We start from the raw sequence: 16,344 nt of genomic DNA on the forward strand, positions 1-16,344 counted from the left end.
CTGCCTGTCTCTCTGTCTATCTATCTGTCTGCAGATGCCATCAGTGCAGGACAGACACCACACCAGTCCCCTTCAACACATAAAGATGGATCACACACATCCTGTGCTGATGGCTTCTGCAGACAGCCAGACCAAGCCTGGTCTTTATTTATGTGTGAGAAACAACTTTATTCAACCTTTCAGTGACTTAATTAAACATTTCAGTGCTGCTGGAAATCTCACAGCCAGATGGTTGAGTTGACACAGACTGTCTGTACTTGGGAGTAAGGGGCTAGGAAAGCAGACTAACAGATAGATAGACAGCCAGATGGTTGAGTTGACACAGACTGTCTGTACTTGGGGGTAAGGGGCTAGGAAAGCAGACTAACAGATAGATAGACAGCCAGATGGTTGAGTCGACGCAGACTGTCTGTACTTGGGGGTAAGGGGCTAGGAAAGCAGACTAACAGATAGATAGACAGCCAGATGGTTGAGTTGACGCAGACTGTCTATACTTGGGGCTAAGAGGCAGGGAAAGCAGACTAACAGCCAGATGGTTGAGTTGACGCAGACTGTCTGTACTTGGGGGTAAGAGGCTAGGAAAGCAGACTAACAGATAGATAGACAGCCAGATGGTTGAGTTGACGCAGACTGTCTATACTTGGGGCTAAGAGGCAGGGAAAGCAGACTAACAGCCAGATGGTTGAGTTGACGCAGACTGTCTGTACTTGGGGGTAAGAGGCTAGGAAAGCAGACTAACAGATAGATAGACAGCCAGATGGTTGAGTTGACGCAGACTGTCTATACTTGGGGCTAAGAGGCAGGGAAAGCAGACTAACAGCCAGATGGTTGAGTTGACGCAAACTGTCTGTACTTGGGGGTAAGAGGCTAGAAAAGCAGACTAACAGATAGATAGACAGCCAGATGGTTGAGTTGACGCAGACTGTCTGTACTTGGGGCTAAGAGGCAGGGAAAGCAGACTAACAGCCAGATGGTTGAGTTGACGCAGACTGTCTATACTTGGGGCTAAGAGGCAGGGAAAGCAGACTAACAGCCAGATGGTTGAGTCGACGCAGACTGTCTGTACTTGGGGGTAAGGGGCTAGGAAAGCAGACTAACAGATAGATAGACAGCCAGATGGTATGAACACCATGGCTTCCTCTGTGCTTGCGGGGTCTGGAGCATCTTCTCTGAGTATATAAACATCTGCTGGGTTCCTCAAGCTCTGGCCTGGCCAGTGTAATGAACTAACTACCAGACAATGAACTAGAGAGGTACCTCCCACTGCAGTGCTGACTGACAATGATCTTGGGTCAGTTTTGCATTTTCCCCAATAATGGTTAAGGTTAAGATTGGGGGAGGGGAAGCTGATCCTAGATCTGTACGTAGGGGAAACCACCTCCCGGAGAGTGCTGACTGAAATGAGCAGGATGAACCATAGCGATATTCTCTTCTCTGTTTAGTTCAGTCTTTCACTGTGTGTATGGATTAAAACACACATACTGAACAGGGAACATTGAAGACGAGCCACTTGGTTTTGATGGAGCATATCATGTGACAATCCATGGTATTTTCACTCTCTGATGACAACCATATGTATTGTAGTTGCTTAGCAATATGATATATATATATTTTTTTATTTTAATTTAAAATGTAGGCGTTTTTTGAAGCTTATGAAAATAGTTTCTCGGACAAACGCACATCGTTTGTTCTATAATGCATAGCGTTATTTAATGCAGGCCTTTGTCTTTGCAGGGTTGCCTCCTCCATGCAATAGTGGTCCCATGGGGCGGCAGGTAGCGGAGCGTTGGGCCAGTAACCGAAAGGTCAGTTAAAGACAGTTAACCCCCAAAAACAACTGCTCCCCGGGCACCGTGGATGTCGATTAAGGCAGCCCCCCTACACCTCTCTTGATTCAGAGGGGTTGGGTTAAATGCAGTTGAATGCATTCAGTTGTGCAACTGACTAGGCATCCCCTTTGCCTGTCGTCCATGACAACCTGGCAGGATCCCGGAAACCCTGAGTAACTGCCTCAGTCTGCTTCCGTGGCAACCGGCTCCTCTGTAGTCCATAATACTATGTCACCCCTCACCCCATCTTTATCTAAGAACAATGTCCAAAGATTTGAGGGGCAGTGAGAGAGAGAGGAAACATGAAAATAAAAATGTCAGGAGACATTTTGTAGCTAGTACATTTGAATCGCAGTCTTTCACAGCTCTTCCAGAGGTAATGAATGGGGAGGTTCTCAATGGGGGGGATGCCCAACCAAACTCTATCATCATCCATCCCTGCTCCCTTCTAGCTCAAGGAGCCACTCACGAATTTACCCTCTGCACCACAAAGGAAAACATAACGCTACATCTTAGTTCTCAAACCAAACACAATTAAAGCACCATATAATGCTCTGCCTATACCCTGCCCTTCCTCTCCAGGGGATATGCACATATCAGACACTGACGATTAGTGAGCTTTGGTCAAACGTAACCATGGAATAAAAAGCTTCCAGTTGAATTATTTGATTGATAGTTTCCTTAAACTATTCAACCACGAGACATGTCAAGAAGATCTTTGTTTTAAGTCATTTCCAGGGCTAGAGAAACAAGCACAACCTTTTTACTATGTGTGCGGGCCAAAATAAACGTCTGGGGCTTGTTTCTTTGTTGGAGTGTGCAATGCTGTCTCTCTATCTCTAGAATCAGATAAGTGCCATAAACTGGCTAGCGCCATGTTAGTGTCCAGCGAGCATGATTAGAATCTACCAGTCTAGACGGAATCACTGAACGGAACAGGGAGAGATAGAATGGAACAGAGGAGCCTTTCAGTTTAGAACACATTTTAATTCAGAATGACCAGTTACTGAATGTGCTCTGGGGTGAAGTTTCCCCTAGGCACAGATCTAGCAACAGTTTTCCCCTCCCCCAGTCTTAACCTTAATCAATAGTGGGGGGAATGCCAAACTGACCCAAGATCAGCATCTAGGAGCATCTTCACCAGGGAAGGTGAACGTGTCACCATACGTGATAGTGTCAGGTAGGTTTAAGGTTTTGACATCCGCCTAGAATCAGGATAATACTGGAAATACTATTGTCTAGTTTACAGTATCATTCTAATTGCAAGCATATTTTTTATTTATTTAACCAGGCATGTCAGTTAAGAACAAATTCTTATTTTCAATGACGGCCTAGGAACAGTGGGTTAACTGCCTGTTCAGGGGCAGAACGACAGATTTGTACCTTGTCAGCTCAGGGGTTTGAACTCGCAACCTTCCAGTTACTAGTTCAACACTCTAACCACTAGGCTACCCTGCCGCCCACATTATGCGAAACGCTTTTGCAAAAACAACCTCTGATATCACAATACATTTAACATCAAAATGTTGCACTGCCTGGACAGAGCTGCCGTCTAGTGGAGCCATTTGTGAATTACTGTTGCATAGGAGGTCGGAATAAAAGAGATTTGCTTGATAATCTCAGATAATAATGTTAGTAACTGTTGTTTGTTTTTTTGACAAAGCTTTGATTTGATTTCAGATAAAACATTGACAATCACTCCAACGAGCCAAAGCACACAGCTTACTACAGCATCTCCAGGGGATTATATTGGGCCCTGTGCATTATATGAATGAGTTTGACACTAGTCAAAAGTAGTGTACTACATAGAGAAATAGGGTACTGTTTAGGATGCACCCATTGTGCACACAACTAAAAACACTGAACCTTGGCCTGTAGCCAAGGACCTCCGGGAAAAACACTTTCTACCAGGAACAAAACTTAGCCACTGCATTTTTAGCAATGTGCTACCAATTGTACTCTTATATGCAATGTAAATGATTTTTGTTTTGCGTAATTAGATTGAGAAAGGAGAGCGCTAGTGGTGTAATGTGGGGGCATTGTAAACTTGCCACCGGCTCGGCTGCTCTGGCGTTAAGTTTGCTGACAGAGCCATTATCGCTGTGCATTCCAGACTGTGAGAGGCTTGTGTTGTCACGGAGCCAATGCTAACCACTAATCAGGGAGACTGACTGGAGGAGGGCCGGGGCCCCTGCTGCCAGACCCCGCAGGGAGGGCATCGCCTGGAACCTGGGCCTGCCAACAAGGCCCTGCTAGGTGGAGAGAGAGGTGAGGGGGGGGCTTTTAGTGCTACCTCACACCACAAACTGCTGCAATGCTGCTTCGTATGGAAGGCAACACTACTATTACTCTGGGCACTGGCGTGGCACCAGCCGGTCTACATTTTCTACCTCCCCGCAAGACCTCGCCGGTATTCACGTCTACACCCGGCCAACAGTCTGGAGAGAGTATGTGAGTGCTTACCTGATACTCTATGTCACTAGAACCAAATGAACTCAGTGACAGTACATACGCCCTATCCCAGCTTGCCCTAACAATCATTTGACCTAGTTACAGTAAACTATGACATGGACGCAACTCGCTCACCAAGGCACTCACTACTCAGCTAGTACAGGACATCAGCCGCACTCTACACTCTAGTTTGACTGGATTTAAATTGCCACTTCGGTGGCGCCGTCCAGTGAGTCCAGTCCAGTCAGGGCTCTTCATCGAAAGAGCCTGCAGGGCATCAGTGAGCCTTGATCCTCTGATACATTAGCCAACAACATGACCCGTCTTTTCCTGACCCGCGGCCAGACACAAGGCGTACAGAGGGATCCCTGGGGGGTATGAAGATACCACATCACTGATGCATTCTGACATGACCAGACTAATGTCATCTGCTTCAGAGTGGCTGGCATCAATAATCTTTCTTGGAGAAGGCAGATGACTGTTCTTAGTGTGTGTGTGTGTGTGTGTGTGTGTGTGCATTCAAGCTTGGATTGTCATTTAACAAGGTTGCTTATGTGTCGCTGCACTGTGTACCCAGTGTGCTATATCTCTAAGATGTGAGGCTGCAGTACAGCAGTCTGGTCTGGTCTGGTCTGTCCTACAGGGTTTCTGAGAAGAGAGCTGTCCTGTCATCACTGTCTGATGTCTTTATTCCACTGCAGCTGTGTCTTTCACTCACAGCACAGCCCAGACACAGCCCAGACACAGCACAGCCCAGACACAGCACAGCCCAGCACAGCCCAGACACAGTCCAGCGCAGCCCAGACACAGCCCAGCCCAGTACAGCCCAGCACAGCCCAGACACAGTACAGCGCAGCCCAGCCCAGACACAGCCCAGCACAGCCCAGCACAGCCCAGACACAGCCCAGCCCAGACACAGCCCAGCCCAGACAGAGCCCAGCCCAGACACAGCCCAGCCCAGCCCAGCCCAGACACAGCCCAGCCCACCTCTGACACAGTCCAGCCCAGACACAGCCCAGTCCAGCCCAGACACAGCCCAGTCCAGCCCAAACACAGTCCAGCCCAGACACAGCCCAGACACAGCCCAGCCCAAACACAGCCCAGCCCAGACACAGCCCAGCCCAGACACAGCCCAGCCCAAACACAGCCCAGCCCAAACACAGCCCAGCCCAAACACAGCCCAGCCCAAACACAGCCCAGACACAGCCCAGCCCAAACACAGCCCAGCCCAGACACAGCCCAGCCCAGACACAGCCCAGTCCAGCCCAGACACAGCCCAGTCCAGCCCAGACACAGCCCAGTCCATCAATGTGAACTCTATTGACTTGAATTGGTCTTTCCAGGTCAGCACCAGTCTTTCCACCAATTAGAAGTTTTGAGACACAATCAACAGTGCTGCAATGTCTAAAGTCTAGCAGTCTAGTCCCAGCACCTTTGCCTGTGTGTCTGTATATTAACCTCCCACAAATCTCTGTTGAACCATGCCTTTCATCAGCAACAAAGTCCAAAAAGAGTCTGTACTTTTCAAACTACCCTGAAATTCTTTCCCAATTGCCATTCAAAAGTGATATATTGACAGAACGATTCAGAGCAATACCAGTCAAACTCACAAGATATTGAGTTCTACTGTTATGGCCCACACATCTTTTTCTTCAATGGTTTTGAACTTGACCCCCTAACAGCTCACACTAGTACGGTGTCCATTTTAGGACACCTTCAAACATCAAAGTCAGTCAGAGCTAAGTCAGACATCAGCCAAAGTCTCGTACTGCATTTAGCATCAGTCCCGGATCTCTGATCACGTGTCTATTAAGTCACCGTGGCTCAGTTGGTAGGGCATGGTGCATGCAATGCTAGGGTTGTGGGTTTGATTCCCGCTGGGGACCTGTATGAGTGAATGTATGCACTCATTACATCCTGTAAGTGGCTCCAGATCAGAGTGTCTGCTAAATGACTTAAGTGGCAAGGTTGTATGTCACGAAATGCTGATAGGCATATTTGCGAGGGTTCAAGTTTCGGGTTGCAGCCCGACACTTTCACAAGAGTCCATGGGCTTGACCCACCACGACTAATATTAGCACCTCCTAAAAAAAGTTATTACACTTAACATCAGGCCTGTCCATCAATTTTGAGTAGAAGGAGAGGGCTGAGTTCAGAGGTCACAGGTCAAACACACCGCCTAGCCAATAAGAGAGACAATAGCATTTTGACTTAAATACAGAGGATCTATAAATCTTATTAGCCTCAAGAGCAGAGACATCAATCCTTTTTTTGCAGGGTGATCCCATTATGACAGCTAAAATGAATGAAAAATGCATGAGGTAAAAACGGAGGGGAAAAAAATATGAAACTGGTGCAGAGACCAGACCACCTAAAGCCTCTCTGTTCAATTGAACGAACCAATCGACCAATTTATTGGCTTGATTTTTCCTGCAGGAGAATTCCTAAAACTCTTATGGCCGTATCGACGTGAACAGGATAAGGCCTGAGAGCGTTGCGTGCTGAGAGTGGATTGTAAAATGTTACTGTTGTGTCATAAACCGTGTAGAGTGAAGGAGGAAGAGAGAGAGAGAGAGAAAGAGCAGGGGCAGAGATAACTTTTCTCTCTGTCTCTGTTCTCTCTCGCTTTCTCTGCCCTGGTCGCAGAGCACCACACGTCCTTCAGCACAGCAGGAGGAGGCTCTCAATCTCTCACAAGTGTAACCCAGTTCAAAGGTCACTTATCTAACACCAAAGTGTAAAAAAATGCAGATAAAATATTATTACAGCTTTGATGAGATGACCAGATACTGTAGAACAAAACGTACCAATCCAGTCCAAGTTTATCTGGATGAAAAAGTATCTCTGTCGCTTTAGTACTGATGTCTACCAGCAGAGGAGACCAACCCACCAAACAGTGAACGTTACTACAACGTTAGGTAACGTTCCAGTGGAGTCCCAATAGGATGGAAACAGGAAGTTGATAAATACCTCTGCAGCAGGTATGCCCTCGGGTGGGCGGCACTGGAGAAGCACTTCCTGTTCCAGTGACACCTCCTTCCCCAGTGGCTCCTGGTCAAATGTTTTCCTGAGATCTGGAGGGGAGAAATAAAGACAAAACATTAATTGAGCAATCATGATCAAATTCCAGGTCCAATCTATCTGGCTCGAAGGACCATGAAAAGAAGGCTGATGGAAAAAATGTATCTCAGAAGTACATAATATGAATCGCCCTCCATTGTAAGTGTTCAGTAGTATTGTTCATGCTTTCCTATTGGCCTCAGCTTCAGAACTCTCGTGTTACTCCCACTGAATCCTTGATTTGATTATTAGGATTATCCATTTTGCAATTTACTGAAATGTCAACAAAACTGAACTCCTCCCGACAAGAAGCTAAAACTGCTGTAGCAGTAAACCAAGCAGGGATCTCGACACAGAATTTAAATTCAGCATGCACATATCGCTATTCACAGACAGGGAATGTAGATACAGCTGGAAAATCCTACAGCCGAGACTACCTGAACACCAATATCTAATCTGCGGCATCTCAAGGCCCCTTGGTATAGTGAGAGATTATAGAATGCCTCCAACGAGGATGAAAAAAGAACAAAGACGTTTTCTCGATTTCGTTGAGAACACTTTGTCCAGCCCGGAGTTTAGCATGATCAGTAGTCCACCACAGTCAGGTGACTCATCTCACAAGCACACATGTAGGCGTTGCAAAGAGAGGAAACCATGGAAACGTTAAATAGGCATGGAAACCAAGAGGGGTTTGGGCGACCGTTCAGCCATTTTGGAGACACCATCTTTTCATTGTGTATTTAAGCCCTGCTTTAGGTTTTTGGACCTCGTGGTTTTCTATCCCCTCTTTGTGAAATCAGCCCAATGGCCGGGGTCACGTGACAGCAATCACAGTGATGCATACAGAGAGACAGAGAGAGACAGAGAGAGAGAGAGAGAGAGAGAGAGAGAGAGAGAGAGAGAGAGACATAGACAGAGAGAGAGACATAGACAGAGAGAGAGAGAGAGAGAGAGAGAGAGAGAGAGAGAGAGAGAGAGAGAGAGAGAGAGAGAGAGAGAGAGAGAGAGAAGTGAGAGAGATGTGTGAACGAGGGAGGAAAAGAGAGGGCAAATGCAGCATTTACAAGGGCAAGTGGACAGTCCCAAGCAAAGCTCAAGTCACAGGAGTTGTCAGGGATCTGAGATGGTTCGTAGCGGAGAGAAAGCCACTGGATTCTAATGCCTGTCCACTGGGACCTCTATTCTCACATCTACTTCCCTAGCTGTTCTGTACAGTATGTGTGTTAGGAGCATGTGGAGTGGAGGGCTTGACTGCATGAGAATGACACCACAGGTAATGGCAGCGCTGGGACAATTCATACAGGCGTTATTACAGTTATTATATGGATTTCAAAAGACTGCCTTGAGGTTTGAAGACAGTTCTCTTTATGGTGCTTTTGATTGGCTAAAGTGAGTGCCTGATTTGTTGCATTATTCTTGTGTTTAAAACAAGCTCTTTAGTAGTTGACGTACTGTACAGTACAGCTTGCCGCGGGTGCTGACTAGTTTATGCCTATTTAAATCCATGGTTACTGTTCATGATTTCATTATTCATCCATTATGGATGAGATGGACAGAAAAGACTGATATCGGTACTGCTTCGTAGAGCGTTGCTGTTGAAGACAAATCGATAACAGCGAGCAAAGTATGGATCCAGCACAACAATTGTATTTTTTATTTTACTAGGCAAGTCAGTTAAGAACAAATTCTTATTTCATTGATGGCCTAGGAACAGTGGGTTAACTGCCTGTTCAGGGGCAGAACGACAGATTTGTACCTTGTCAGCTCGGGGATTTGAACTTGCAACCTTCCGGTTACTAGTCAAACACCCTGCCGCCCCCGACTGTGTCATTGGTGGATCCTTGAGAAAGTATGGATCCAGTCCTGTAAGAAACAGGCATCGTTTGACTGAGAGACAGAACGAGCGTAAAAGTAATGTCTGTAGACAGACAAGCAGACAAAGACATAGAGGAGCACAGAAGTTTGTGACTTTGGGATCAGCCGGTCAGGCTGTCCTCAGCAGGCTCTGTGAGTGATTCTCCAGCTGGCTCTTCCATGGCCCCCAGTGCCTCACTAAGACACTACATTCCAGTCCGTTTCCACACAGCTTCCTCATTCCCCTCTGGAGCTGCACCATGGGTAGCGACACAGAGAGTTGACCAGAGCTACTGTACCAAGAGGAAGGAGGCTGGAGTATGGAGGAGACAACCATGTACTGAGACAATATTAATTTGGTGCCAAACAGAAGAAAAAAACTGACTAAATCAGAGAGCTGAGCACTCGGTAGTTGACATGCTCAAATGAACTAGCCCGTTTCAGGGAACCATTTTAGTTTTCTTTAAAGTCATTCAAAACAAAGTGTTTAGTCAAATGTGTGGGTTTACAATGCATGTTTCTCTTATTACTGAGGTCATCTTTCTCTTTGTAAGAAAGGCAAAGGGGAGCAGTGCTGCTAGACAGTTAAGGCCTTGAAGAGGCCAAGCAAAATAAACGAGAATAATGGCCGCCAATGATATATTCACGATATATAAGTGAATTACATGCTATGAGGGAATGTCCTGCTCTCTTTTAGTGTGGGAAAGGGGGGAAACACAAGCACACAAATCCTGCTTTAAGCCGTACACGAAAGAAGGATGGACATTTCCTTTTTGATTCACTCACTGGGCCTCCTAACCTTAAAAGTTAAAAACAACATCGGGAAGAGACTGGAGAATAGATTGTTTTCTTTCTTGAACCCGACCACAAACAAACCTCCAGTTAGGCTAGCTACAATCAGAAAAAAAGGGTTCCAAAAGGGTTCTTCGGCTGTCCCCATAGGAGAACCCTTTTTGGTTCCAGGTAGGACCCTTTTGGGTTCCATGTAGAACCCTCTGTGAAAAGGGTTCTCCCTGGAACGAAAAAGGGTTCTCCCTGGAACCAAAAGGGTTCTACCTAGAACCAAAAAGGGTTCTTCAAAGGGTTCTACTATGGGGACAGTCGAAGAACCCTTTTAGGTTCTAGATAGCACCTTTTTTTCTAAGAGTGTAGTGCTATATATCTGGCTCTGAAGTGAGGTCTGAACAGATGCAGAAAAGCCATAAAGCAGGTCTGTAATTTGAGAAGGGCTGCTTCATTAGCTTAGCAGGTGACGTATTGATGGAGGTAATCAGTGATTTTGATGTGGCTTTAAACAGAAACACATGTATCCCCCAGAGTCAACGAGAGTGGGAGAGAGGGAAAGACGGGAGGGAGAGAGACCAGGGAGAGAGGGAGAGGGGGGTGGGTGAGAGAGAGAGAGAGAGAAAGAGAGATCAGGGTAGGCACGGGGGGAGAGGGGGGGTGAGAGAGATTAAAGAGAGAGATTAGAGAGTGAGAGTGAGAGAAGAGACCAGGGCAGTGCCAGGAAGTGTGTGGGCTCTCGTTGGTGTATCCCCAACAAACCTTTCACTCACCATTACCTCTGCCCACTTAATGGGGCCAGAGTTTGTTCTACTTCTGTAATCCACAGTCTCTCCGCAGGGTCCTGCTGCTGGCTAGCAGACCACTCTGGGTCAAACGGGGACAGTCTGGGACCAGAAATCGTCCCGGGCATTTCTAACACAACAACCCTATTTTTTTCCATCAAGGCCCCCATACTGGACAATTTTTTCCACAAGCCTAAATAATTTTCCACAAGCCCAAATTATGTACAGAAACCCCAATTTAGGCCAACTGGGCCTGTCTAAATCACTGCCCTACTAAATCACTGCCCTACTCCGTTTCCAGTATATCACAGATTTCTATATTTATGGCAAGTAAAATTGGAGGAATCAATCTCGTCAACAAAATCAATCTGGTCAAGTATTTTTCCATTAAATGAGCATAACAGGCATGTTATGGAGGTCAGACCTAGTACACATCGTTACTATCATGGTGAGTATATGTAGGGATTTAGTCAAACAGCACAAGATGTGAGTTAACCTTGACAAATACAGAATGATACAGACAGACAGACAGACAGACAGACAGACAGACAGACAGACAGACAGACAGACAGACAGACAGACAGACAGACAGACAGAGAGAGACAGATACAGACAGATAGGGACAGACAGAGACAGACAGAGACAGACAGACAGAGACAGACAGAGACAGACAGAGACAGAGACAGAGACAGACAGACAGATAGAGAGAGACAGATACAGACAGATAGAGACAGACAGATAGAGACAGACAGACAGATATAGACAAAGACAGACAGACAGACAGACAGACAGACAGACAGACAGACAGACAGACAGACAGACAGACAGACAGACAGACAGACAGACAGACAGACAGACAGACAGACAGACAGACAGACAGACATATGGAGACAGACAGATAGAGACAGAGACAGACAGAGACAGTCAGATAGAGACAGACAGACAGCCAGAGACAGAGACAGACAGAGACAGAGACAGAGACAGAGATAGAGACAGACAGACAGACAGACAGACAGACAGACAGACAGACAGACAGACAGACAGACAGACAGAGACAGCCATATGGAGACATATGGAGACAGACAGATAGAGACAGAGACAGACAGAGACAGCCAGATAGAGACAGACAGACAGCCAGACAGAGACAGACAGACAGACAGAGACAGATAGATATAGATAAAGACAGACAGACAGACAGATAGAGACAGAGACAGACAGAGACAAATAGAGACAGGATAGAGACAGGATAGATGGACACAGACAAATACAGTGGTTCTTCCTTTAGCGTCGTACCGCAGCACAGCTGCCGTAGAATTCTATGGCACGTTATAGAATGTGTCAGCTATTGTTGTCATTAATGCTAGTTAGTGCTAGTTTGACCACCTGTCTGTCTGTTTGAGAAGCATTTGACTGTTTTTAATATTGGCTTCAGTAGAGAATTTTAATCATTTTTTGTAAGAACATAGTATATGGGACTGATTCCACGAAAATGTTGCTTAATTAATTAGATTAATATTATGGTGCATCTATAATGAAAAAAAAAAAATGAAAAAAATGAAAAACAAACCCTCAGGGTTTCCGTTAGGAAAATATGGCAAAGAGAAAAATAATCCTAACATTCACACACCCTAATTGTAGTCTAACCAATACCCAAACGGAGATTCAGTGAAAATAAAAAATCTTGTTGATTTACCAAGACCAGTCACCATGCTTGTCTCAAATCCTATCATAACAATTGGATGACTTTGGGTGTTACAGTAAGCAACAATTTGTTGCCTTTGTTAGACTGCTTTATTCTTAAAAGAACTCCAGCACAGATAAGAGAAAGAAGCCTTAAATATAAATATAAATATATATAATATATAAATATATAAAATAATTAAACAATAAAGCGATTGAATTCACAAATGCTTTTGACTGTTTTTAATATTGACCATCAACCAAAAACACAGCATCTATATGCAACAGGAATATTATGAAAGTGAAACAAGTCTTTTTTCTGACTTTCGTTTGGTCAAAAACACACAAATATCAAATGAAAACAGTCTGATCTCAACAAAAGCCAACCTAACTAAGAAATTCATTTCATTGGTTGCCATGGTGAATAATCCAATAATAATTGGTAGGACACATAAAAGGAAACATCAAAGGAATCTCTAAATGAAAATATTGGCAGACCAATAAAATGTCCTTGTACAGTAGTAGATTAATTCTTATGGCTGGGAGGTGCTATTTCCACGTTCAGATGAAAAGCGTGCCCAGAGTAAACTGCCTGCTACTCAGGCCCAGAAGCTAAGATATGCATATTATTAGTAGATTGAAAACACTAAAACTGTTTGAATGATGTCTGTGAGTTTAACAGAACTCATATGGCAGGCAAAAACCTGAGAAATATCCAACTAGGAAGTGGGAAATGTGAGGTTTGTAGTTTTTCAAGTGATTGCCTATCCAATATGGAGTGAAAATTTGGTCCGTTTGCACTTCCTAAGGCTTCCACTAGATGTCAACAGTCTTTGGAGCATTGTTTCAGACTTCTACTGTGAAAGGGGAGCGAATAAGAGCTATTTGAACCAGGGGTCTGGTTGAAAGCCTTTAGTTTAGTCACGCGCGCGGCCGTGAGCACGAGCTCTGTTCCTTTTAATTTCTAAAGACAAAGGAATTGTCCGGTTGAAACTTTATTGAAGATTTATGATAAAAACATCTAAAGATTGATTCTATACATCGTTTGACATGTTTCTACAAACTGTAATATAACTTTTTTAACTTTTCGTCTGGATTTAGTGCTTGCGCCTTGTGCATTTGGATTACTGGACTAAACGCGCGAACAAAAAGGAGGTATTTGGACATAAATAATGGACTTTATCGAACAAAACAAACATTTCTTGTGGAACTGGGATTCCTGGGAGTGCATTCCGATGAAGATCATCAAAGGTAAGTGAATATTTATAATGCTATTTCTGACTTCTTTTGACTCCACAACATGGTGGGTATCTGTATGGTGGCTGAGCGCTGTACTCAGATTATCGCATGGTGTGCATTTGCCGTAAAGCTTTTTTGAAATCTGACACAGCGGTTGCATTAAGGAGAAGTATATCTTAATATATATTAATTCTATGCACAACACTTGTGTCTTTCATCAACGTTTATGATGAGTATTCCTGTAAATTGATGTGGCTCTCTGCAAAATCACTGGATGTTTTGGAGGCAAAACATTACTGAACAAAACGCGCCAATGTAAACTGAGATTTTTGGATATAAATATGAACTTTATCGAACAAAACATATATTGTGTATATGTATTGTGTAACATGAAGTCCTATGAGTGCCATCTGATGAAGATCATCAAAGGTTAGTGATTCATTTTATCTCTATTTCAGTTTTTTGTGACTCCTCTCTTTGGCTGGAAAATGGCAGTTTTTAGTTAGAAATGTAAAACTTTAGTCCAAACTCTCTTTTTGTAAAGATTGAAGTCTATTTTCCTGCTAATAGCCCATCATGGAAACTTTGCTCCCATAACGTTTAGGCCTGAGGTAGGTTATAATAATCCATGCCTCCTGGGCATGTTTAAAAGACCAATGATTATGGGTGGAGTTAGAATTTTGGATGTCACAATTATTAAAATAAACCAATGTCGGCCTTTAAATGCTTTATTATCCAAATGTTTAAAGTGCTTAAAGTGTGACAGAGAGAAGGCATTTAGACAGGTATTTATATTTTTTATTTTACCCCTCTTTCTCCCCAATTTTGAGGTATCCAATTGTTGTAGTAGCTACTATCTTCTCTCATCGCTACAACTCCCTCTCCCTCGGGAGAGACAAAGGTTGAAAGTCATGCGTCCTCCGATACACAACCCAACCAAGCCGCACCGCTTCTTAACACAGAGCGCATCCAACCCGGAAGCCAGCTGCAGCAATGTGTCGGAGAGAGAAACCAAAATGGCCAATGTGCCTTTTTTTCGATAATCATCAGTCCACATGTCAAGTGAAATTCCCCCATTGTATTTACTCAAGTTCTCCCTTAACTCCAGGATCATCAAGGTTTTTGTTGTTGTTGCCTGATGCAGGACTCTAGTGCATTTCTTAAAGGGTCACATTCAAATCATATGATGTGAGGCAGGCAGGCAGTTAAAACAAGTATTTAATAAAGTATTTGTACAATGAATGCTTTCTTCCATTTTCAGTGCTTAGTGAGAAGTGTTGACATTTTGAAATGTCCTATCAGCGAAGGAGAAGGCTGAAGGATGTTTCGGGGACGTTGTCAACCCCCACTCAGCTACAGAGTAGTGGGGCTTTTTCTGACAGCCCACCTGTAATAACCTCAGGAAAGGGAATGGCGTGGATGCTGGCCGGAATGTGATAGAAGGAGAGAGAGAGAGAGAGAGAGCGAGAGAGAGAGAGAGAGAGAGAGAGAGAGAGAGAGAGAGAGAGCGGAGAGCGGAGAGAGAGAGAGAGAGAGGAGAGAGAGAGAGAGAGAGAGAGGAGAGCGGAGAGAGAGAGAGAGAGAGAGAGAGAGAGAGAGAGAGAGAGGAGAGAGAGAGAGAGAGAGAGAGAGAGAGAGAGAGAGAGAGTGAACACTGTGAACACTTACTATGACTCTTCCTGACATCTCTGTCTAATCAACCAATCAACCGGCAGCAGCAGAACAACAACACATTTCCCTCACCTTAGCCCCATGACAGCACGGGACACCTACATGAGTGGTGACTATGCAAAGTATTACAAAAGTTATAGGGGAATGGGTAAATTCTTTAAGTATTCAGAAAACTCTAATATCCCACAGGGAAAACTTCGGGCGGGTATCCCCTCTGAAAGTCCAATGTGTTGAGAAAGGGAGGGAAAAGGGTATCAAGCTTAAAACCGTTTGCTATGAAATTTCTTCTGACAAAGACTGAGATTTGAGGAAATAGTAGCTGAAACTGGTATAGAGTAAACTGTTGGCAGTGCCTTCATCTTCCATAACTCCTGGAAGCCTGCAAGAAGGAGAGATCCCACGCTGCCACCAGGGACAGACCAGGACCAGAAATAAACCCAGGCATTTCTAACACATCGGCCCATTGTTTCCCCTTGAGGCCCACATTATTATCCAAATAATTATAATTTTGTGCAACAACTTTTCTTTTTTTTTGACAGGCCTACTAGCTTAAAGCTGGACCAGCCCATTTGGCATTTGCCCAAACTGCACTATGGCCAGACCGCATTATCTTCCAAGAGAATCCTCTTAGATTATAGTCAAAGTCGTGTATATCCCCCCCCCCCCCCTCCCAAGCAGATACATTGTCGGCCCTGAAAGAACTTCACTGGACTCTATGTAAACTGGAAATCATACATCCCGAGGCTGCATTTACTGTAGCCAGAAATTCAAAAAAAGCTAAACTGAGAACAAGACTTCCTAAATTCTATCAGCATATCGAATGCGCGACACGGGCTGCTAGCATTCTGGATTATTGGTACTCTAACTTAAGCGATGCATACAAAGCCCTCCCCCGCCCTGCCTCTGCAAATCTGACCATGACTCCATTTTGTTGCTCCCAGCCTATAGACAGAAACTAAAACAGGAAATGCCCATGCTCAGGTCTGTCCAAT

At 44.6% G+C, this 16,344-nt stretch overlaps 1 protein-coding gene across 2 annotated transcripts in view; it reads right to left on the minus strand.

Annotated features, from left to right (window-relative positions):
• The window catches only part of unc5ca (unc-5 netrin receptor Ca), a 326,512-nt gene that overhangs the window by 114,882 nt on the left and 195,286 nt on the right, over positions 1-16,344 (minus strand). For both annotated transcript variants that reach the window (XM_031817173.1, XM_031817172.1), the window contains exon 4: positions 7,251-7,354. In XM_031817173.1, coding sequence (XP_031673033.1) covers positions 7,251-7,354 — 104 coding nt within the window. The remainder of the gene's footprint in view (positions 1-7,250; positions 7,355-16,344) is intronic.

Source organism: Oncorhynchus kisutch, linkage group LG3 (assembly GCF_002021735.2).
Source record: "Oncorhynchus kisutch isolate 150728-3 linkage group LG3, Okis_V2, whole genome shotgun sequence".
Lineage (NCBI taxonomy): Eukaryota > Metazoa > Chordata > Actinopteri > Salmoniformes > Salmonidae > Oncorhynchus > Oncorhynchus kisutch.